The sequence below is a fragment of the Chanodichthys erythropterus genome, chromosome 12 (genome assembly GCF_024489055.1).
Source record: "Chanodichthys erythropterus isolate Z2021 chromosome 12, ASM2448905v1, whole genome shotgun sequence".
Lineage (NCBI taxonomy): Eukaryota > Metazoa > Chordata > Actinopteri > Cypriniformes > Xenocyprididae > Chanodichthys > Chanodichthys erythropterus.
This window is the reverse complement of record NC_090232.1, coordinates 30,560,524-30,586,151: the sequence shown is the minus strand read 5'-3', so window position 1 is coordinate 30,586,151 and position 25,628 is coordinate 30,560,524. Positions and strand designations below refer to the sequence as shown.

The 25,628-nt window shown below is 37.6% G+C and overlaps 1 protein-coding gene across 1 annotated transcript; it reads right to left on the bottom strand.

Moving 5' to 3' along the window:
- Positions 1-11,058: 11,058 nt before the first annotated feature.
- On the bottom strand, positions 11,059-19,614 carry zgc:152968 (uncharacterized protein LOC564848 homolog). Its single transcript, XM_067402648.1, has 16 exons — positions 19,321-19,614; positions 16,898-18,705; positions 15,994-16,061; positions 15,129-15,324; positions 14,843-15,045; positions 14,437-14,577; positions 14,231-14,345; positions 14,048-14,119; positions 12,963-13,103; positions 12,692-12,805; positions 12,542-12,615; positions 12,256-12,360; positions 12,031-12,146; positions 11,812-11,950; positions 11,528-11,648; positions 11,059-11,189 (listed from the first exon to the last, which is right to left on the bottom strand). The coding sequence occupies exons 1-16, from the start codon at positions 19,446-19,448 to the stop codon at positions 11,098-11,100; spliced, it is 3,633 nt and encodes a 1,210-aa protein (XP_067258749.1). The 5' UTR covers positions 19,449-19,614; the 3' UTR covers positions 11,059-11,097.
- Between the last annotated feature and the right edge of the window lie 6,014 nt (positions 19,615-25,628).

Genomic DNA, 25,628 nt, shown 5'->3' with positions numbered 1-25,628 from the left:
TGATTAACAATGCTATATGCATTTGTTGAATTTGTTAAAATTGATTACCTAACAATAGGTCTGTCTTTAAAAGTTTATAAGTAAATTCCCCTATGGAGAAAATGAATGGTATTTTTAATTCCGGAACCTGTCTGTTGCACTACACCAAAGTCCTTTTCAAGGAAAGTCTGTTCACTCGGCGGCCATATTTGCAACGCCTCTGGGCAGCTATTTCGGGCATCCAAGACCAAGTACTATCTATTTGAATGGGGGAATCCTGAAATCTCATATTATATAATATCATATAAAACATATTTCAAATCAGCAACAAAATCTGACATGAACTGTCCCATAAATTTTGTTTCATATGCTCAAATAGCATAAAAAAATCGTATTTTTCAAGCTAGACGAGCCAAAGCGAAAGTCAAAAGTCCATAGGTTCAGTCCTTAGCGTGAGTCTCAGGTTTCTATGGGAACCAGAGCTTCTAAAAGCAGCTGCAGTGATGCAATGACTTTATCAATTAGCGATTGGCCCTTTACTTAGAAGGCGTGACGTATGCCTCCATATTGCTCGTTGCAGTTTCTCTCTTTAATAACTAATAGGAGTGAACAGTCTTTCTATAGTCTTTGAGTATACAAACGCAAATGACGCCATCTTCACTCTCAATTGATTATAATGAAAATGACCGCAGAGGACTTAAGTATTACCTTAGTATTATTACATGTTGCAAGGCTGAATTCCTGTTGCTCAAACAGTAGAGCATTGCGGTAATAATTCAAGGTCATAGGTTTGAATCCCTGGGAATACATGAACTTATTAAAAAAAAAAATTAAAAAAAATGTATAGCCAATCTTGAATGCAATGTGTGTTAAATGTAATACACAGATAAAATGATAAAATAGTTTGTTAACTCATATTTGTTTATTTTACAATAATGACCAGCTGACTGACTGTACATTATCTCTCAATAAATAGCTACTATGACCAAGGTGGGGCATGTGCTGCTATGCTTTCAACAAACCTGTAGGCAACTCCAAACGTTCAATCACGTGTTGATCCACGGGTCACCATACTGAAAGGAACGACAAGATGAGGTTTGATGTGCGTACGAGTCTGGACAATGTCACCTTCGAGGTGGTTTAAGTCCACCATGTTGGAGCTTTGTGCCACTAGATTGACTCTGGCTTTAATGAATCCTCTCCATGTTCTATCGCATCTTAATTAACATCAAAGCAGGGCTGGAGGCCAGCGAGAGCCTCTGCTTAGCTTGACCTCTGCTGGAAAGGGAAAGTTGATTAAGTGGGTCTCCAGGGTGATGAGGTCACACTGTATCTCTCTGCCAGATACTGGCTAATTTAGTCATACAGACACTTGAATACAGAAGTCACATTTTTTATTTTAAGGCTGTATCTATTTCTGCCAGCGCGCTGAGAGAGTGAAAACAGAAAAGCAGAGAGTAACCGTAATCCTCTTGAATAATTGTATAATAGGGTCAGGGATTAATATTTAAAAAATGTAGTGTTCAAACCCAAGATGTGTCTAGTTTGAAACAGAAAAGGGATTTTTTACTCAGCCTTGCTTGGAGCCTGTCTACTCTGAGCCGACCTTTCGACACAAGCGTGTGAAAGTTGGCGGCAGGCAATCGATAGGCTGTTGGCTTTTTTGTTTGTAGGTTCAAGCCGGCCTTGGCTTTATTACAGCCGGGTTCGAGTCATGGGGGAGTTGCAGTCTTTGGCTGCTGCAAAAGCCTGAGTGAGAGGAGCTCCCTCCTGTTTGCCAAAAGTGTAATCCCTCTGTGACCTCACACAACCCTGCCTCCAGAGGAAAAGCTGCTTAGAGGAGTGCCTGTCTGCAGGAAGACCCCCCTTCCACCTCCCTTCTCTCTGCTTCCTCCATTCCATCGCCTTGCTCTCTTCTACCTTCTCGTTCTCTTCCCAAGTTGTCTTAACATCAATATTTCCCAGGCTCCCTCACTTCACCCCTGTCAGATGGCTGGATTTGAGGGCGTTAGGGAGCCACAGCAAGCCAAGTGAAGAGAGATCCCTGTTCAGGTTGGGGATGAGAAAATAAACAGACCAGGGGCACGGAAAGACCTAGAAATGCTGTGTGGAGGCAGGGCTGGTCAATGGGTTGATTAACTAACTGCTTGACTTTCATTTTGCAGATCTTGATGTAAGATCAGTGATTATCAAATTAGAATCAGCTGTCAAAAAAGCAAGGTTCACTGGAAAAACGTGCCTCTACCTATATTTTTGAAAAACTGCAAAAACATATGTGCTGCAGTTTACAGCTGAAATTAACACATGTGGCAGTAAAACAACAACTTTATTCTTACAGGGCCAAATTATGGATTAATAAAAACCTGTTTTTTGTGTGGCTCTTTGCACAATACTACAGCATGTTATAACCTCAAACACTTTTACCATAGTATTTGATTGGCATTTGCATCACAACCAGCTCTATAGGCTGAATGTTTTTTAGTAAACTTGCTCGGTAGCTCACCTGGTACAGCATTGCACTTAGCAATGTTGAGCACTCGGATATGAGTCCCATGAAACTAAGTCATGATAAAAGAGCTCAAAGGCATGTAGAAGCAAGCTAAAATAGCATGGTTGCTTCAGCAAATACGTTTTATCTCACATTTGCATTTGTTAACTCTATTGGTTATAGGTGATACTTAATTTTGATGTGTCTCAAAACATACTATTGAACTGTTCAGCTAATATTTTGCATTAGTGATGCTACAGGCACATTTTCCATTAAGTGTGGGCAGTGTTGGGGGTAATGTATTACAAGTAACTTGAGTTACGTTATCAGTATTACTTTTTCAAGTAACTACAAACCCAATTCCAAAAAAGTTGTGACACTGTACAAATTGTGAATAAAAAATGAATGCAATAATTTACAAATCTCATAAACTTATATTTTATTCACAATATAATATAGATAACATATCAAATGTTGAAAGCGAGACATTTTGAAATGTCATGCCAAATATTGGCTCATTTTGGATTTCATGAGAGCTACGGAAAAGTTAAATGTACATGTAAAGAACAGTTGGAGGACCAATTTGCAACTTATTAGGTCAATTGGCAACATGATTGGGTATAAAAAGAGATAAAAAGTGTCTTTCAGAAGTCAAGATGGGCAGAGGATCACCAATTCCCCAAATGCTACGGCGAAAAATAGTGGAGCAATATCAGAAAGGAGTTTCTCAGAGAAAAATTGCAAAGAGTTTGAAGTTATCATCATCTACAGTGCATAATATCATCCAAAGATTCAGAGAATCTGGAACAATCTCTGTGCGTAAGGGTCAAGGCCGGAAAACCATACTGGATGCCTGTGATCTTCGGGCCCTTAGACGGCACTGCATTACATACAGGAATGCTACTGTAATGGAAATCACAACATGGGCTCAGGAATACTTCCAGAAAACATTGTCAGTGAACACAATCCACCGTGCCATTCGCCGTTGCCGGCTAAAACTCTATAGGTCAAAAAAGAAGCCATATCTAAACATGATCCAGAAGCGCAGGTGTTTTCTCTGGGCCAAGGCTCATTTAAGATGGACTGTGGCAAAGTGGAAAACTGTTCTGTGGTCAGACAAATCAAAATTTGAAATTCTTTTTGGAAAACTGGGACGCCATGTCATCCGGACTAAAGAGGACAAGGACAACCCAAGTTGTTATCAGCGCTCAGTTCAGAAGCCTGCATCTCTGATGGTATGGGGTTGCATGAGTGCATGTGGCATGGGCAGCTTACACACCTGGAAAGGCACCATCAATGCTGAAAGGTATATCCAAGCTCTAGAACAACATATGCTCCCATCCAGATGTCGTCTTTTTTAGGGAAGACCTTGCATTTTCCAACATGACAATGCCAGGCCACATACTGCATCAATTACAACGTCATGGCTGCGTAGAAGAAGGATCCGGGTACTGAAATGGCCAGCCTGCAGTCCAGACCTTTCACCCATAGAAAACATTTGATGCATCATAAAGAGGAACATGCGACAAAGAAGACCTAAGACAGTTGAGCAACTAGAAGCCTGTATTAGACAAGAATGGGACAGCATTCTTATATTTAAACTTGAGCAACTTGTCTCCTCAGTCCCCAGATGTTTGCAGACTGTTAAAAAAGAAGAGGGGATGCCACACAGTGCTAAACATGGCCTTGTCCTAAATTTTTTGAGATGTGTTGATGCCATGAAATTTAAAATCAACTTATTTTTCCCTTAAAATTATACATGTTCTCAGTTTAAACATTTGATATGTCATCTATGTTGTATTCTGAATAAAATATTGAAATTTGAAACTTCCACATCATTGCATTCTGTTTTTATTCACAATTTGTACAGTGTAACTTTTTTGGAATCGGATTTGTAGTAAGGTTACTTAACAAAATATTACTTTTTTACATTTATTGACTGACAGCTCTCCTGTCCTCATGTTGAGAGAAATAAAGTGCAGAGGTGTTGCGTGCGCTGTGTCAACATGATGGTTATTGTAGTTCTAGACTAAATGTGAACATGTTTTTACTCATCTCACTTGCACAAAACATTCAGTATTCCTCAAAATGAATAAAAACAGTAAAATGCAATCTCAGAATTTTATGCAAACCTGTAATAATTAACTATATTAAATTATAGTTTCACAGACAGGGTTTAGCCTAAGCCAGGATTATTGGTGAATTAGGGTATTGAAGTATCGTTTGTTTGGAAAGAAACATTACTAGTGTGCAAAGACAAAACAAAGGCACTGACATATTTTAAGACGTGACAGTAGTTGCTTCTCGTCCTCCTTTTTTCGACCGATTCGACATGTTGAATCGGCATCGGAGCTCGTCGGTCAGTCGGGCCATCTGATCATTCAGGGGTGAGTTTCCCGAAAGCATCGTTGGTGAACTATGGTCGCAAGTCCCATTGAACTCTATTGGTAACGACGGAACTTGCGACCATAGTTCGCTTTGGGAAGCGCACCCCTGATCGGCTGTTCAGCTACTGCCACCTGCTGGTACGGAAAGGCATTTCCTCTAACGCAGGTGCAGAACGGACGTGCTACTTGGCCGCCGGGTGTTGAGCATCGGTTTGGTGTGTCAGGGCAACTTTGGACCCAGACGCTGCCGATGTGAGCCAATCCTGCAGTCTGCTTTCGTCGCCACTAGTTTGTCGGCGTTTGCTAGGTGTGTTCTGGGCTTGAGGCTTGTCTGTGAAACCGGGGGGTATATGTATTTAATCTCACTTTTTTAATCAATGTATTTTCGGCTGACATTCAATGATCTATTTCAACCATTTTAATAAGCAAAAATTACTTTAGATTATATTTAGGAATAAGAGTGTTGAACTTCCTTCTGGATCCTTTTCTTCTTTAATCCAGAACGGCAACACAGCTGAAAGGTTTGTGTGAGCAGTGCCCTCTACTGTACAGGTGTAAATATGCATTTCTTTCATCCTGAGGCTTATTCATTTCATTTTTGTTAAGAAAGGGCCTTAACTTTTGCCAAAAATAGATCTTGCTATTAAAAAACAAACAAGCAAGCCCAGCCCAGATGAGAAAAAGTAACGCAAAAGTAATGTAACGTAGTTACTTTTTATGATAAATATTAAGTAATGCAATTAGCTTCTTTTTTATGGAGCAATGCAATATTGTAATACATTACTTTTAAAAGTAACTTTCCCCAACACTGAGTGTGTGTTGCAAAAAAGCTGAATATTTGAAAACTGAATATTTTTTACATTCTTCGGATTCATGAATTTTCCATCTATCGATGACCACACAGACCACAGCCACCTATAGCATGATCCCACATGTCCCACATAAGACCAGGGGTGCAGCACACGGGAGCTCAGTGGGAATCCTGACAATCTGGAGGCGCGACAGGAGACGCTCATTGGGAAGAAGGATTATACACAAGCTCTTGGCAAGCCGGCCTCTCCAGACAAGGTGGTCTTAAAAAGGGCAGTGTTTGTCTAGTAGCTAGAGCCCAATTAGACTTCAACTATCTGACTGTAAAGAGTGTGTTGATTGCAATTTTTCTGAATGATGTTACTGTTCAGATGGTCAGGTTGCCATGGCAGCCACTTAGAGTATAACCAGAGCCCCTCCCCATGGGGGAGTCTCCAAGGTTAACCCAAAAAAGGAGTAATGCAATAGTACACTGGAAAGGAAACAAAAGGCTGTTGTCAGTGGAGGAAACAGCATATCGCTTAATGAACTAGCATCCTGTCAACTAATCTTCAATGTGTTTTCGATTAAATCTTAATTTCAGAGTGAGTTATTTTAGGAGTTTACAATAATACAAAAAAATTGCTGTTTTATTTGAGAGGTCACAGACAATTTTGCAACAGGTAGTATTCCGTTTATGGTATGCTACTACTTATTTATTTTTATGGTATTGACTTGTACAATTCCAAAAATGATTTGATGACCTCAATGGCTATAATGTGATTGGGTTATTATGAGGCACACATGATTTTGTAACCTATTTTTACTAGAAGTAACCTATTTTTACTTTTTATGGAGAAATTCTTTACAATGTAATGCACCTACTATACATCCCCAAATATTGTGGACCGTGAGTTTGCTTTTGGAAAAAAAAGGAAGATAGTTATTTTACTAGTAACCTTTACTTGTCTTATCCAGAGTCTGTTTCAATCTGATGTAGCATTCAATTGATTTCTTAATAAATAAAACTAATAATAATGGAAGGAAAACCTGGAAGGAAAGAAATGGAAGGAAAAGTTGACCAGTTTCTCCAATGGTACAGCCATATATATTTAATATCACTTATAATATTAAATATCACTCTGTTATTATGACCACTCACACTCAAAACGGCAAAATCTTAAGATTTTGATCAAGATCTTAAAAAAAACTTTGAATAGAAAAGCATTTACAATGACAGTTAATTCTGCACTAAAAAAAAAAAAAAAAAATAATGCCAGAAATGTAATTATTTTGGAGCTGGGTGCAACAATAGAACAATAGGTGGCAGCAGCACCTTTTTTTCTAAAATGCACACTTACTGATTTCATTGTTTGTTTGTTTTTTATTGTTCTATAGTATTATGATAGCAAGACGGCATGTCTTTCTTTGTGTACAGGGGAGAAAAATCAAAGAAATATATTACTATCACACCAACCATGTTGGAATTATGTCCAAAGACCTTATCCATCATAAATTTGCTCATCCAGCTGATAACGCCAGGCCAACAGTTTTAAGTAATGCAATTAACTTTGTGACACTGGTTTATCTCCTCTGCACTCAGCAGGCTGCATGCTAGCAGCTGGATGCTGGGTTCAGAGCAAATAAGGAATGTTTGAAATTGCTACCAATTTTCTGATGTTTCAGTGTCTGGTTTGGGGGTGAGCGCTCTAAATTGGGGGGAAAAAAATAAATAAAAATATTTCACCTTATTTTTTGTTGCTTTGTGCTGAAAGTAAACAGTCAAGGATTCTGCACACATTCTGTTTGAAACATTCTATCATACCAAACGCTGGATCACGCCACCCCAAAAAAAAATAAAATAAAATAAAAAATATTGCCAATTTGAGTTGCATCATGTGAATAGAAACATAACCAAGGTTACAAGGTTGGATTTTCTTTCACATTGATTTTATTGATTCAAAGGTAAAACTAATTAACCTTCGGTGAGTTTTCAAGGAACACAACACACTTTAGATTGAATGATTTTTTCCTGTGCCATTCAATTAGCCCAACTGAATTCCTGTCTTCAATCAATTAGCATAGTGCCACATGGTCATTTGTCTTACAATTAAGACACTGGGTAGCAAGTCATTAATTCTGTTTTGAGGGAATACCTGGTCAAACAAACAAAAGATACATAAACAAATCTAAATGTATACATGCATGTGAATCGCTCTGTAGCATACTATATTATAGGTAATGGACACTTTCAAATTATTTTAACATCCTAAGATATTTTAAATATCTTTTAAAACACAAATTTAGTTTTTGTGGAATAAAATCTGGAATAAAAGAAATCAAAAATCACACAAATATTACATTGATTATACGTCTTTCAAAATATTCTGTAAACTAATCAATCTCCATGCAAGCAGATTTTCCTACATTCCCGGCTGGAAGGGAGAGCATCTGGTTTCTTTCACTCTGTGCCAAGAGCAGTGTGTTCATGTAGATGCTGCTACAGTAGTCCAGGGTTGTCGCTGAGGCATTCCCAGCAGCCAGTTGGGCCACACTCACACAGCTTGTACAGCATGAGCCCAAACGGGCAGCACCAACAGTGCCCTGGCACTGCTCCCGGGCATGTCAGCCCACTGTTTCACCAGCCCTCACACTGGCTTTTCACTGCAGCCGCGGCCCTCAAACACCTGTCAAAAGAGTGGAAAGAGTCAAACAAGCAGGTAAAACTCCACCAGGAGCCATTTAAAAGTCAATTCAGAGCAGCAGCCTTGTCCTGGATTCAGTTCTTTTCAGGGTTCAGTCCCATCAGAATGAATTAAAGGGATTCTGATTTTGGGTCAGACTCTGGGTGGTCATGATACAGAGACTGAGGCCAGGTCCAGGTGCCCTTCATTACTATTACTGTCATTACGAACAGTGTTGCCAGATTGGAAATGTCCAAGTATTGTACCAGAAGCTCAAAATTATTGTATTTGTAAGAAAATTAGTGTACGACCTAAAAGCACTGAAGCAGGAACGTTAACTTGTGCTCAAGAGAGAGTCATTCTGTCATTCTTCACGATGATTGGCTGAGAAGACGTAACATAAGATGAGATGGAAGATGTGCCTAACAACGTTCACGTTGTCACTCCTTACAATCATGACGTACAGGATCCACAGCTAGATCAACGAGTATTATAACAACCATCATTTGAAGTGTCACAAAATTCTGAAATAATCGTACATTATGGGATTTTTTTTCATTATTGATCATACATCGTACAGGGGTCAAAATTATCGTACAAATACGATTATCATCGTACGTCTGGCAACACTGATTATGAATTAGGTACTAAGCTCTGAGCTAGCAAATTATTACCTGAAATGGTATACATAAAGTTGGGATGGATTTATAATCATCATGTTTACACATTATAGTGCTGGACACATTTATGAATACTAAGGTCACTTTTTTAAAAAACTCTTCAAACAGTTCTCAACCAACTTTCAGCTTGGCACAAGAGTTACTTTGACATTCAAAATTACCAAAAACTCTTCATACATGTCTCAAATCAACTAATTTTTTATATATTTGTACTAGTGGGTGCAGGACACTATAGTTAATTTATGTAAGTGAGGATAGCAAAATAAAGTAAACTGTGACATATTATACCCAAAAAATCTTCATACAGTGGAATACCAGTAAAATTGATAAAAAATTTGGAACCAAAAACTATTCAGACACTTTGACTTGACCATGTTTTGCTTAATTGTTATCTGACATAATTAAGATAATTTTTTTCTGACACAGTTTAACTCTGAGATCTTGTCATATTTTATTACTTTTTTTTTTTTTTTAATATAGTGAATAAACTGTATAATGAATGTTCAAGGTGTCTGAATAAATTTTGGGTTGACTTACAAATAATATTATATATATATATAATATTATTTGTGTGTGTGTAAGTGTAAGTAGGCTATATATGATTTATGATATGGGCCCGGTTTCACAGACGGAAAGCCAGGATTAGGTCTTCGTTCACTTAGGATATTTAAGTAGCTTTTATAAACATACACTAGAAAAAAAAAAAAGAAAAAAAAAACATTATTGGTGTGCATCTTGAAACAAAACAATGGCAATGATATTTAAGATATGTCAGTAAAAGTTTATGTCAGTTAAATCAACTCAAACATGCATTTTAGTCTGGGACTAGCTTAAGCATTGTCTGTGAAACCAGGGGATTATATTATATTTTATTATATGTTTTGATGCCATTTAGTTTTGGATTGTTTTGAAAAAGGTATGCAAATGTGCAAATTGGCCTAGGTTGTGTCTTAGTGAGAAAAGAATTCAAGTAATTTGAAAGATGTAGTCTAGTCAAAGAAATTATCCACATAGCTCACATAGACTGCTATTATGTTCAATTTGTAAAGAGTTTTGAAAAAAGTGACTTAAGTATTGAGAAATGTGTCCTAGTGATTGTAAAAGAAAAACTGTAAATACTCTACCCAAGGATTACAGTATTTTATTGAGAATAATGTTTTATTACACTATTACATTTTTCTAAGTAATTGAGTGAGGGGTGAAAAGTCTGAATACTGTCTGAAAAGAAATAACGTACTTACTGAAATGTGAAGTGTGCGATTTCTGTGCCACTAGCATCACCATATAGAACTGAAAAATACTGACCATTCCCAACAGGTTTCCAAACCACTATGCCCCACCCACCTGCCTGCTATTGGCTGTACAAACAGATAATCCCGTCCCCAAATGCACAACCACTGTTACATTGGGCTGGTCCAAATGCTGAAACAGGGCAGCAATGGTTCAAAAGTGCTGATGTTTCCCATCCCACAGAATGAGGGAGAAAAAAAGAAAAGAAAAAACAATAAATAGTTTATTGATATTCTCTGCACATTAAGCTTGGTTTGAATGAACTAGTTAAACACAGAAATTAAACTTCCACATCTTTCTTTTAAAAGCTTTTAAAGACTTCCTGACTCGTTTACCTTCTTATTATCTGATTAACTAGATTTGATGCATGTGGTGCTGATAAGCAGCAGACTCTTATTGGCTCAAATGGGGGAAAATGACAGATTACACAAACACCTGGATGCCAATCAACACTTCAGGATATATGATTAAAGAACAAACAATGCCGTTATTTCTTGTTGATGCCTTTAATTTCATTCTCTTTACAGATTTCAAAGATTTACAGTACTCCCACAGTGCATTATAAGCCCACAAAAGAAAATCAATTTGCCTATTAATGGTTACAAATACACAATACTGTGAAACTAAAGAAAAACATTTTATGGCCAAATACAAAATGTATCATTTACCTATTTATACTTAAACAAAAATAATCAGCAAATACCCAACACTCCACACAGGTTTATATGCAAGCAAAAGCACCAAATACACTGGTGCGTAGCCTCAATGGACAAAGATAAATGAATAAACTTTATTAAAAGTCACCATCTTTTCACTTTGGAGTCTTCTTTCACCCTCCAAAGCATGAGCTCCATGCATGCAGTGGCATCCTCGCGTGTGTCATGACCTGCCACTGTGGCAAATGAGAAATTGGTGTTTTTTGTTTTTTTTTTGTTTTTTGTTTTTAAGAAGAAAGCATGTGCTGTTGAATTGTATGCAAGTCATGTTTGTAGAAGTGCTCAATAGACATTTCCCTTCAGTACGGACTCAATTACTTCTCCGAAAGCAATTTCATGGAAGAGTTATCAACATCTGAATGATCCCCGTGTACCCTATTCCCTACTACTGAGTGTATGGATAATGTGCCATGAAACAAAATACACCTGGTGTCCAGTAAAAAGCTACGGTTTCTGATTCAGCCAGGTTTGATCATGGTCATTGCTTACAAATTTGTTTAACAGGCCAACATACCACTCTCTTGGATAATTCTCCGGAGGTAGTCTGCAGTCAGACTGTTAAGTTCTCTTTTGTGTGGCAGACCCAGACGATGGGGAAACACCACTGACGTGTCAATCACATTGTTGTGAATAATCTGAAGATGGCAGAACAACCAATATGTGATTCTTAAGAGCTGCCAAATGAAAACTGCAAACTTCAGGATAAAGCCAATGCCTAGCTCATAATGTTGAAAGGTTACATAGTAATTCAGGATACAAACTGCCCAAAAATCTTGAGAGCATGGCGTTACAACTCACTTTGAGAGCAGCCAAGTCATTCTCCAAGCCATGGCCAATCAGAATCGTGTCCGCATTAATAAAGCTCAAAAGCACTGCTTGTACATCGCGCAAAGACGAGCTGGTACCCTTCACATCATCCTCACTGATGCCTGAGAACCTGAGCAGGATAAAAAGTTATGATTTACAACATTTATCACAGTTCGCTTCACTGAAATGAATTAACATTTAACATCCCACCTGGTGTTATAGTCAATGACATCATTACCAGGCTTGACAAAGGAGTCAAAGATGACTTGCAAACTGCTGTTGACTACAGTCACTCTTGCTAGTTCCAGACCTTGAGTCGTATAGCACTGGTAAAACACACAAATTCAATTTAATAAAAGGTCACATTAATGTACCCCTATATTCTTTTTTTTTAATTTAGTTTTATTTTAATTAAGATTAATACATAACCCTTACTGTTTGTGTGTCAACAGCAAAGACTCCTGGACATGTTTTGCCAACCGAAGATTGAGGAAGACTGCTCACAAAGCCCTGAAGACTTACTGCATCATGGACATGAAGCTGTAAACATGTATATTAGAAAATACATTGGAAGTCTCAACTTTAGTCACTGAAAAAAATTATTAGGTTAATGGCTTGGTGAAAAACTATAACATTGCCATTGAAAAATCAGGTAAAATGTTTTCAGCCCCTCTAACAAAACACAAGTATATGAGTACAATTTCAACATTAATAATAATACATTGAACACTTGGCATCCAGGTGATCCAACTGCATTCTCACAACAACTGTAGCGCGTCTCAACACCTCCCGGCACTATGAGAGAAGACATACAGAGTAAATAATAGATATTGATAGAAAAAGAAAAAAAGACATTCTAAGCGATTCTTACCTCGATTTTCTATGACTTTTCCATAATGGTAGTTACACTCCTCTCTGCGGGTGTGCTTTCCACTTTTGTCAACAGAGAACGTCGCTCCACATCGACAGCAGATTCTCTTTAAAGCTGTTACCATTGTGTTCCTAATTATTTAAAAGGCTTCAAATCCTAATAGCTTCATCTATATATTAAATATTGTTTGCAATGAGTTGCAATTGAACAATTGTAACAGTAAAATAAAGTCCTACGGTGACTTGAACTGGAAACCTATGAACGAACTCACGGTCGCTTATGCCCTTCTTGGTATCTCCATACTGGATGGCATAGTCAGCTTTACCCTGATGTTTACGGGGGAAGTTGTTTACTCGCAACATGTCCTCAGACAGAACATGTTCCTTCAGCTGCTCATAAAGTGTCAAATCACCTGCATCAGTAAAACAAGATGCTTATATTTACATATAATCAAAATAACTACATCTGAAATGACACCTATGTTGGGCACATATATAATGGCCCCGTTTCACAGACAGGGCTTAAACTAAACCAGGATTAGGGACATTTAAGTGGCTTTTATAAACATTTTAAAATATGTCAGAAGAAGTTGCTTTTAGGTAAAACAGCTCAAACATGCATTTTAGTCTTAGAGTAGCTTAAACTTCGTCTGTGAAATCAGGGGATAATATATTTTTTTGAAAGAAATTAATAGCAATGAATGCATTTTAACGACAGCAAGGATGCATTAAATTGATCACAAGTGACAGTAAAGACTTTTACATGTTCTTTTCAAAGAATCCTGGAGAGAACAACAACAACAACAACAACAAAAGTTGCATAAAAAGCATCTAACACTGATAATAAGAAAAGGGTCACTTGACAACCAAATCAGCATATTAGAAAAAAATAATGTGAAACTGAAGACCAGAGTAATAGCTGCTTAGTTTCATAGAAAATGCATTTTAAAATATTAAAATATAACTATTTCTCAATATTCCTCTTTTTATGGTATTTTTGAACAAATATAGCATGTGTGTACATAAGGGACTTCTATTGAAAACACTTTTAAAAATCTTACCCTACTGACATCTTACCCTTATATATGAAATAATATTTATCAACACTGGGCCTATATAGTTATATCTACCACTACTGCTACTACTGCGTGTTTTGCATAGATTTAGAAAATGTAAAAATCTAGTCAATTAATATTACATACTGTATAAATATGTTACAATATGAAGAGTGAGTACTGCCTACTGTGCATTTTAAAAAAATAAACTCCACTAAAAATAAATAAATACATAAATAAAATAATTATGGCGACAGAGGTGAAAACTCTAGTTTGACCCTGAAACGAGAGCCAGCTCTTACCGAGTCCCTGAAGTGCTTGAGTATTTAGTGGTACATTGCCTCTAGACACATGCTGATCTCTCTCACTGGGAGCTGTAAGTACATATAAGGAGGGTGACCTGATAGGAGTGTACAGTGCAGTAAACAAAAGTGGCTGCAGGATTTTGAACAAAAGCACATCATTCATAAATATACCAAACCTACCTTTGGCAGGCAAGACGTTTTGGTTTTTAAGTCTCTTAAGTGCATTGACAGCTATGCTTAGATACTTGAGCTTATTGATACTGCGGTCATAAACATTTTTTTCTTCTGCCAGAGCCTAGAGCATTCAAACAGATGTGTGGGGAAAGACACACATTACAATCAGAGAATTAAATAAGTGTACATTTTTGGATCTCTCAAACACATACCTTCTCAAAAGCATCTTGTACCGTCACAGATGATTTCAGGAATTCCTCCACAAAAAGGTTCACATAACGTTGGCGAACATCATGGGGTACCTTTGTCCCAACCTCATGATGTACTTTTGCCTTTCTTTTGACGCCCATTGCCTACACAATTCATGAAATTACCCATCACTTCAACTTAAAGTTGCAATAAAACAGATCTTTTCCTCTGCATTATGATATTTTGATTGTAGATTAATAAGATCAATAACATCAACTTAGAAAATATTTCAGATAGTGTGAAATATCATTGCATGCCAACTTTAACACCACAAATAGACTATAAAATTCATGTTATGAAACACCCAATAGAAAAAAAAAAAAAAAAAAAAAAGACCGGCAGACAAGTAGAGTAAAGCGCAAAGTAAACCTTAGCTGGTGTGTAGTTGGCTGGTTGTGGAGGATGTGGAGTTTGTGAAATCTGAACACATGGAGAAGGCTGAGGTGGCCGTTGGACAGACAATGTGGTTGGAATCAGTGTCAGAGGTAAAGCACAATTTCCTTCAGGTACAATAAGGTGCAGATTTGTCCCCAGCTGTACAGTAGCACCAACCGGAATGATACCAAGACAGGCTATAAAAAATAAAAACAGAAGTGAATGAAAATGCCCTAAAATATAAGTAACCAATCTTAAAAAACATGAGCATGATGCTTACGGTTTTGCACTGTACTTGAATGAATGACATTTGGTATATAAACTTTTTTTGGAGCACTACTTGACTGACACCCTTTTACAGCAGTAGTCAAAATGGCTGCTCTTCTTTGGCATAATTGAGTTCTGGAGGGAACGGTCAACTGGGAGCCTCCCTCTCGAAGAGGGACAATAATCTGTGCTTTGCTTTTACTTGCTGGCTGTTGAATAAAGAGGACTGCTGAAGTCAAAAACACCTCTAAATTCAAATTGTCTATTTGTTCAACAAAAAAAATAAAAAATAAAATAAAAATAAAAAACCAACAACACTGGTTTGGAAATACTTTGGAGAGCAAATAAATACTAATAGAATATTCATTAAAAATTAAGTAAATGTTTTCAAAAGAATACTATGTGACCCTGGACCACAAAACCAGTCCTAAGTCACACGGGTATATTTGCAGCAATAGTCAACAATACATTGTATGGGTCAAAATGATCGATTTTTATTTTATGCCAAAAATCATTATGATATTAAGTAAAGATTATGTTCCATGAAGATAGTTTGTAAATTTCCTACCATAAATATACCAAAAATTTATTTTTTTTGAGTGGATATGCATTGCTAAGGACTTCATTTGGACAACTTTAAAGGCGATTTTTTTTGCACCCTCAGATTCCAGATATTCAAATAATTGTATCTCGACCAAATATTCTCCTATCAAATCATACATCAATGGAAAGCTTATTCATTCAGCTTTCATGATGAATAAGTGATGAGATCAAATCTCAATTTCAAAAAAAAAAAAAAAAAAAAAAAAAAATTTACCCTTATGACTGGTTTTGTGGTCCAGGGTCACGTATATACATATGGATGAATCATCTCATACCTCAAACTTCGCCACATGTGCCACCCTTTTCTTCAGCACAGCTGTTGGATTGGACTTTATCTCAATTTCTTGGCTCTCTAACACTTCTTCCTTTAAAAAAAAAAAAAAAAAAAAAAAAAGATTCACAGACAAGGCTTAAGATAGTCCTGGACTAAAATGCATGTTTGAGCTGTTTGAACTGAAAGTAACTTGCACTGACATTTTAAAATATGTCAGAGCCATTGTTTTGTCACAAGATGTACACCAGTAATGTGTTATTATAGGGTACATTTATAAAAGCTACTTAAATACCCTAATTGAACTAAGGCCTAATCCTGGCTTAGACTAAGCCCTGTCTGTGAAACCAGGCCGGTGTGTACAATAACACTCAAAAGTTTGGGGTGAGTAAGATTTCTCTCTCTCTCTCTTTTTTTTTTTTAAAGAAATTAACACTTTTATTCAGCAAGGAAGCATTAAATATATCAAAAGTGACATACAACAACATTACATAAGATTTCCATTTGAAATAAATGCTGTTCTTTTGAACTTTATATAAAAATATATATATATAAAAAAAAAAAAAGTCAAGCAGCAAAACTAAGATAAATGTTTCTTGAGCACCAAATCAGCACATTAAAATGATTTCTGAAGGATCATGTGACACTGAAGACTGGAGTAATGATGCTGAAAATTCAGCATTGCCATTCAAGGAATAAATTACATTCTGAAATATTAAAACAGAAACCTGTTGTTTTTCTAAATTGTAATAATTTCATAATATTGTTTTTTTTTAAATATTTTTGATCAAACACACGCAGCCTTGCTAAGCATAAGGGACTTTGTTCTGATCCCAAACTTTTAAACTAATGTATACGGTCACTTATCAGCAGATCTAAATACAATATTACATAATGGATGAATTTACTTACAGGTGCATCACATTGAACGACAGGAGCTTCATTTTGGTTGGCTTCCATGAAGATTCTGTAGCACTCTTCCATTGGATCAGTTTCTGAAAGATCTAGGTCTGAATACCTGAGCTCCTCATCAGAACTAGAGTTAACTACAATGGCTTCATTATTACTTCCGGTCATCGCTGCAGATGCAAAGGTCTGTGGAAGAACAGGTATGTCACAGGGAACAGGCAATGATGCATCTGATGTAGGTAATTTTTCAAAGTCCACAGTTGTTTTTAGGTTGAGTTGACTAGTCGATGGTGCTGAAAAAGTTCTGGTGTCAATCTCTGAAACATAGGCAGGCATGTTCTGAGCAAATGGTTGGTCGGGACTTTTTTGAATAGTTGGCCAAGATGTTTCAACCAGGCTTTGAGTGTGTGGACTACATCCATGCTCTTCTACTTTATGAAAGGACGAAGGAAAGGACCGAGATGAGACCATGGGGAAGTATCGCTGATGTGCTTGCTCTTGGGAAATGATCTTAGAAGATACAATTTTTGACTTTTGAGTATAACTTGAGATACAGTCAATTTGTGGTTCTGCCCTAAAAGTTGCATTTTGTATTACACTCGCAGGAGATAGTGAGTAAATATCTTCATTTCCATAAACAGAACAAACTGGAAGCATCTTAACATCTTGAATGCATTTGATCCTCTCACTCTCACTTCTCAGATTGTCTAAACATGTGGAAATATCATCCAGGACGTTCTCCTCTTGTGTAACAAACACTTCCATTTTGAGATTTGTAGAGTTAACTGGTTTAGTCACAGTTTCTTCTTTTAGACCCTCCAGAAAAGGTTCAGTTTCTTTTACAGAGTGCTTTGCAATTGATACAGGTTTATTTAAGGGCTCTTCATTAGCCTCTTTACCATCATCAGCTGGGGCATCACTAATAGGACATAATTTGGGCAAGTCAAATAGTTCCTTGGATATAGTTTCATACTGCTTTGAAAGCTTATGTTCATCTTCGAAAGATGAAACATCAATGACAAGTTCCCCTTCAGAAGACTCTTGTTCCTGTGTCAACACAGGTTTTGCTGAGGTCTTTTCTTTCTCCTGGTCACTCACAATGTGTTCAATTTTATGACTTGGAGGTCCATCGGAAGAAACCTTTTCTTTGTGCTGCCTGGGTTTTGTTTGGTCATTTGCAAGAAGATCATTATTAACTGCACAGGTCCCCTCAGGTGAACGCAGTGGTTTAATCATTGTACTCTTGCCTTTCTCTTTGGCCCTACGTTTTCCCTGATCACTTGCTGAAGGTGGAATGTCAATGACCAAGGTACCTTCATCGTCAGAGTCATCGAAATGAGAAGACAGATGCTGAATATTTTTTCCAGTTCGGTCATTCTTCAGACTATGTTCAATATCCACTTTATCAGTGGACTTTAACTTGCATTCTACAGAGCTGCTGGATAGCAAGTCTGCAGAGAAATTGGAACAAGGGTCATATTCCAAATCAGTCTTGGGTCTGGCACGATCAACCACATACTTACAACCACTGTTTGAAGAAACAGGCTTTTTGTATTTCAAATTGTTTCCATTCTGGTCTTTAGCCTGACTGTTGGTGGTTCTCAAATATTTCTCAGAGCAAAGACCTGCATTATCTGCTTGCGTGAGGGACTGCGATGTCTGATACTGTGACAGTCTTTTTTGTTCTTTTTCCACCTCACTCCTTACTGCCTCGATTTCTTTGTTGATCCTCTCCAGTTCCTCAAGACAATTGTCCTCAGTGGTGTGAGAAGCTCCATTGGCAGGAATCACTTCGGGATCTGCGAGATATACATGTGAAGCAGAGGACAAAAACACAAGAGCACAACTGTTCTACAGATGTTTTTCAGCTATGCCATAAATTCAGAATCTGAGCACACGTTTGGGAAATTAAGGTACGAAACCCATTTTAATGAGAGGGAAAAATAAAGGAGAAAATGGCATCTTAATAAAATAAACAAGTGAGAATCAACGGTGAATATTCAGGATAGACCTTAGTAGATCAGCATAATAGGCCTAATTAATCCCATTCATTTCTGTGTATCGGTTCTTTTGAAGTTTAAGAACCGGTTAAAATGATTCCGCAATTCTCAGGCAGTTACAGGCCTATAACAATTATTTAAAAACCAACTTTGATTGCCGAGCATGTTGACCGTCATCAAGTAACATTTAAGCTATTCTATTAGTAACTTTTCGCCCCATTATGAGTCAAAACTGCGCGAATCGGAGATTCATCGGTTTAAATTTCAAACGGTTCTCGAGTCAACAACGCATCGATTCAGTTTGAATCAAACTTTGTGATCCAGGCAGCCGCACATATTCAAAGATCTGATTGAAACAACAGCGCTAGTGTTGTCGCTATGATTTAAACGCATCCAGAAATTAATTTAAAACATGAATCATACCTGCCGTAGTCATCACGCCAGATGTATCGTCTTTGCCGTGATTGTACACACAATAAGGTCGCTTGCATCGCCCCCATCGAAGAAAGGGACAATCGGTTTCATCGAAGAGAGCTGTGGAAGGAAACATAAGAGCTGTCCGCGCACAAAATACCAGATTATTCTGTGCACAGTTGACTGTCAGTGTAACGCAATTTCTCTGTCTCCTGTGGGGTTCAACGTCTGTGACACGGAAAGATTTGACAACATTTTCTGAAAGTCTTGAGAAGATGAAAGGGGACAAAGTCCTATGAGAAAGAGACAATCTGCTCTTAACAAAAGTATGTAAAGCTTGTGAAATTGGGAAATACTACTACGTCACTGGCTGGTCGTGTGAGTGTTTTAATTAATTAATCTCCAGGTGTGGCTGATTGATTGGTCTGCTTTGGTAACGTGATTCGTGAACCAACCGTTCGTTTGAGCCGATCCAATGTTTTCAAATATTAACTTAAGTTAAAAACACACTGAAAGCGACTCATTACGTTTAAGGGACTGTCTGAATGTAATTTATTGTAAAACAAACTTAAAGGGTCAGTTCATCCAAAAATGAAAATTCTGTAATTTATTTCTTACATGTCCTTCCACACCCGTAGACCTAAGTTCATCTTGAGGCCTGTATAGGGAGCACTGACACTTCCTCTCTCAAGATCCATTAATGTACTAAAAACATATTTAAATCGGTTAATGTGAGTAACGTTACAGTGGTTCAATATTTATATTATAAAGCGGAGAGAATATTTTTGGAGCGCCAAAAACAAAATAATGACTTATTTAGTGATTAGCTGATTTCAAAACACTGCTTCAGGAAGCATCGAAGCACAAATGAATCAGTATCGAATCTGCTGTTCGGAGCGCCAAAGTCACGTGATTTCAGCCGTTGGCAGTTTGACGTGCGATCTGAATCATGATTCGATACACTGATTCATTTGTGCTCTGAAGCTTCCTGAAGCATTGTTTTGAAATCGTCCATCACTAAATAAGTCATTATTTTGGGTTTTTTGGCGCTCCAAAAATATCCTTGTCGCTTTATAATATTAATATTATTAATATATAATATTAATACTCACATGAACTGATTTAAATATGTTTTTAGTACATTAATGGATCTTGAGAGAGGAAATGTCATCGCTCCCTATGCAGGCCTCACAGAGCCATCGTATTTCAACTAAAATATCTTCATTTGTATTCCGAAGATGAACGAAGGTCTTACGGGTCTGGAACGACATGAGGGTGAGTAATTAATGACAGAATTTTCATTTTTGGGTGAACTAACCCTTTAAAAACTCAAGAACTAAATTCTATAGGGAAAATAGCATGTAAAATGAAAAGTTTTGTTTTCAGTGGATATTATATTTTAGTGAACTCAACTGTACAACAGCAGGGTGTTGTGCCAGCCTGACTAGGCAAATATAAGCCTAAAGATTGCCTCCTCTGCTGGTGACAGTTGTTATATTAATACAATAAGAAAGGTGTAAGGAGAGTACAGTTCCTTTCTTATCCATACCCACTATTTCTTTAAATATAACTTTAAATGTAGGGATATGGATGGCACGTGGCTCTTGATATCTGTCTTTCTTTTGTCTGAACATAAGTATGAAGGCCGCTGGCCTCTTTGACAGGCAAGCTGCCATGTTCCTGTCTTTTGTTTAAATTTTAAATTCCTGTAAATCTATGATGTTATTACATTGTGCTCTAGAGGGACTGTTGGTCTCTCAGACAGCCAGCAGCTGAATTCACTTTGGCTGGCAAAGCGAGCAATTAGACCTGGGATTAAAAAGGATTGAGTTTAGAGGCCTGAGGAGAGTTTGCCTGCCATCTCGAGACACTCTATTACCATCAAGAACACAAGCCATGCTGAGTTACCGCTTGAGGGTAGGCAGAAAAAAGCCACTCGGCACTGCCAGAAAATACATTTGTATGTAAAGAGCTTGATTTTGACATCAACATTGTGGAGGCAATGGTAGGCTACAGTATAACCAGTGGGACCGTGGCCTGATCAAACCTTGATTTTGGGACAGAGACCAGGTGGAATTCATTAAGCGAACACTGGCGGCAGACTGGCTTTCACCAGGTTATTCAAAAGAATTCATCTCTATTTGATACCATCATTCAATAGTCGCTAAGAATAATTATTCACTGAAATATATTACCACAGGTCAATTGAGTTCCTCTCATTTTTGAAGCAGAAATTTTCTTTTCAAAAGCAGTACTGAGTTGTAGCTTAGGAGGCTGTCCATTTGCACACACAAAACAATATCTGTAGTATTAAATTGTTCATTTGCCATTCCATAAAGCTTAAAAATAAAGCTGACTCCTTACAGTCTTAAAGGGATATTTCACCCAAAAATGAAACTTCTGTGATCATTTATTCACACTCACGTCATTGTAAACCTGCATGCATTTCTTTCGTCTGTAGAACACAACAATCCCTCAGTGTTCTTTGTCCATAACGTGAAAGTCGGTAGGGTCCAGTGTTGTTTTAGACCCCATTGACTTTCATTGCAAGTTTTTAACATTCTTCAAAAATTTCTTTTGTGTTCCACAGAAGAAAAAAAAAAGAAAGTCAGGCTTAGAATGACAGGGTTGGAATTCACATTTTTTGGGGTAAACTATAACTTTGAGGTATGCTGTAAAATAATACTTATTCTGCAACGGTACAGAACACCCTGCAGAATGATACTGTAATTCGTAGATGCAGGCACAGGGATTACAAAAGGCTTATCGCAACAGGGCTGAAATCACTTCAGTTGCAGCTGAAAGAACTGCTGGTCTAGTCTAAGTGTGCCAAAGGAGTTTGCATTACCCCCTCCCACACTTCCAGTCTTGTCCCATTAGTTTGTCACTCATAGGATCGTTTTGCAGAAACCGAGCTCACAACCCTGAAGGAAATGCCTTGAGCTCTCATCAGTCACTAGAGAGACGGCGAGGCAGCCAGCTGAGCGTGTGGATGTAAGGGAGGCTAATAGCACAAATACATCAGACAGAGACTGCGACCAGCAAAACTACAAAGAACTGTTGCTTTTTAGGTGGGCCAAGGTTATATTTCTTTTATGGGGCCCAGATATAGCAGCGCATGCCAGTGTTTGTTATTCTTTTTTTATTTGAATGCAAACATTATCTCAGTATGCCTGGCTGTGAATGCTTTCACAACTCTGATTACAAGCAAAATGTGGCTTTATGACATGATGCTCATTTATTTTTTCCCTATTAATTTACTCAAAAATACATTAAAACTGCAATTCAGGGTTTTTCATCTCTATTATCATGAGCATTTTTTTAATTTTTATATTTTAGGGGGCATAATGTCCAAATTGTCATTGTTTTAAAACTATTCTGATATAATGAAGAACACTCTTAAAAAGAATGAAATTCTTGAAAAGAAAACCTTTTTAATTAGTTTATTATAATCTTTTATAATTTTTTAGAGAAAAAAATTGCTTTGTGCTTTTTGAAAAACTTCATGAAGTCAAAGTATGACCAATTAAGACGTGATCCAATTAAAACACACACACACACACACACACACACACACACACACACACACACACACACACACACACACACACACACACACACACACACACACACACACACACAGAGTTTTGGGACGCCTGTCTTTACAAGCACATGAACTTTAATGACATCCCATTCTTAATCTGTATGTTTTAATATGAAGTTGGCCCACCCTTTGCAGCTATTACAGCTTCAACTCTTCTGGGAAGGCTTTCCACAAGGTTTAGGAGTGTTTATGGGAATTTTTGACCATTCTTCTAAAAGCGCATTTGTGAGGTCAGACAGTGATGTTGGCGGGAAGGCCTGGCTTGCAGTCTCTGCTCTAATTCATCCCAAAGGTGTTCTATTGGGTTGAGGTCAGGACTGTGTGCGGGCCAGTCAAGTTTCTCAACACCAAACTCGCTCATCCATGTCTTTATGGACCTTGCTTTGTGCACTGGTGTGCAGTCATTTTGGATCAGGAGGGGGCCATCCCCAAACAAAGTTGGTATGCTGAAGCGTTAAGAGTTCCTTTTAATGGAACTAAAGGAGTCAAGCCCAACCCCTGAAAAACAACCTCACACCATAATGTACCACCAAAATGTACACTTGGCAGTCAGGCAAGTACTATTCTCCTGGCAATGTCACTCCAGAGAACATGTGTCCACTGCCCACTGCTTTACACCACTGTATCCGACACACTGCATTGCACTTGGTGATGTAAGGCTTGGATACAGCTGCTCGGCCATGGAAACCCATTCCATGAAGCTCTCTACACACTGTTCTTGAGCTAATCTGAAGGACATATGAAGTTTGGAGGTCTGTAGCTATTGACTCTTGAAGAAAGTTGGTGACTTCTGTGCACTGTGAGCCTCAGCATGCGCTGACCCCACTCTGTGATTTTACGAGGCCTACCACTTTGCGGCTGAGTTGCTGTTGTTCCCAACTGCTTCCACTCTGTTATGATACCACTAACAGTTGACCGTGGAATATTTAGTAGTGAGGAAATTTCTTGAATGGACTTGCACAGGTGGCAACCTATCACGGTACCTCGCTTGAATTCACTGAGCTCCTGAGAGCGACCCATTCTTTCACAAATGTTTGTAGAAGCAGTCTGCATTCTTAGGTGTTTGATTTCATATACCTGAGGCCATGGAAGTGATTGGAATACCTGAATTCAATGATTTGGAGGCATTATAGTGTATTTACAGAGCTGGGTAGTAACCGATTACATGTAATCTGGATTATGTAATCAGATTCCAAAAATCAAGTACTTGTAATTAGAGTAAACTACTTTTTAAAATACTTGTAATCAGACTGCAGTTACTTTTTTATGGATTACATGATTCCTTTTTATTTACAAAATGGCAGTAAGTTGTTCACAATTCATTGATTCTCCTAATTTTTCATTTTTTTTTTTAACATTTATATATTTTTTCATAATAAACCTTCCGCATATATACGTTTGTGATTCTTCGAGTTTTTTCGGCAGTGAGGGGGAGGGGTGTGGAATCGTGCACAGAAATCAGCAACAACAAGAGTATTTGCTTTTGTAATGTTGCTGTTTTCTCAATTTACTTAATTTTAAGTAAATATGTTTTAAAATCATAAGATGTGATTTTGTTTTACTCAGCGTTACTATCAGCAAACACTAAGAGGTACATTAGTGTTAGTATTTTGAAGTATTAACTGTCCATACATTGCAAAGAATCTGTTGAGGCTCTTGTTGGTGAATAGAATATTTTCTGGACTATATCTGTCAAAATAGTACAATATATGTGACATCAAATAAGGGTTAGCACAAAAGTAATCTAAATGTAATCCAAAAGTAGTCAGATTACATTACCAAAAATGTATAATCTAAGAGATTATATTACTGATTACAAATTTTGTCATATAATTTATAATCAGATTACAATTCATAAGTATCTACCCAGCTCTGTGTGTATGTATATATATATATATATATATATAAAGTCAGATGTGCAGAAGGGAGAACTTTTCCAAGCAGACTCTCCAATCAAATATAAAAAACTTTGGGTTCTGCATGTGCTTACACAAAACCAATCCGTCTAAATGTTAAATGCGTATGTACGCACTGTTTAACCTGCAACATGATATCATAGACTGAAGGTTTCCTCCAGACAAACCACAGTTCTGGACTCTGCGTGTATAATGCAGACGCTCAGATCTAACGTGCCTCCGCTTACAGAGAAAGGCCAAGAGCTTTTATTTGTGATTGATGGAGAGGGCGGCCCTCAGGTCTTTGGAGTTCATCAGTATTCACAAAGCATTCCAGTCTGAGTCATAAGACAGAAGCACAAGGCATAATGACTAGAAAGCATGTGCACAGGAGGCAGAACGTGTCTGTACGCAAACACACAGCTTGCAGGACAATAGCGATGAGATGAGGTCACATGAACTTGGGATTTATTGAACAAAACAATGCCGGGTTACAATATGGCAGTGTTCAACTACTACATGGCATATTCTCTCAAGAGTTTGTAAATCTCAGTTGTGGTACAACATCAGGACAGGAATCCACAAGACTGGAATCGCAGTCAGCATATTTTGAGTCTGTAAGGGGCAGGCCAACAACACGCTATTGTAGGCTGAGACAAACAGCAGTGGCATGCAGAGGAGCTTCTTTACATAATGGACAAAGATCTCTTCAGGTCTACAGGTCCATCTAGTGTCAGCCAGAGAGAACATCAGCTACTGGAAAACATTTTACTGTATGAGCTCATTTAAATTCATGTACTGGAGCTCTGATGTAAGA

What these genes read in the sequence shown, in the direction of transcription:
- zgc:152968 (XM_067402648.1), bottom strand. Translation starts at nt 19,448, where the DNA reads ATGTTTCCTTCCACAGCTCTCTTCGATGAAACCGATTGTCCCTTTCTT. An exon ending in AAACGTCTTGCCTGCCAAAG is followed by an intron (nt 14,120 to 14,230) that starts GTAGGTTTGGTA and finishes ATGTACTTACAG; the next exon opens with CTCCCAGTGAGAGAGATCAG. An exon ending in CTGGATGCCAAGTGTTCAAT is followed by an intron (nt 12,361 to 12,541) that starts GTATTATTATTA and finishes ACATGTTTACAG; the next exon opens with CTTCATGTCCATGATGCAGT.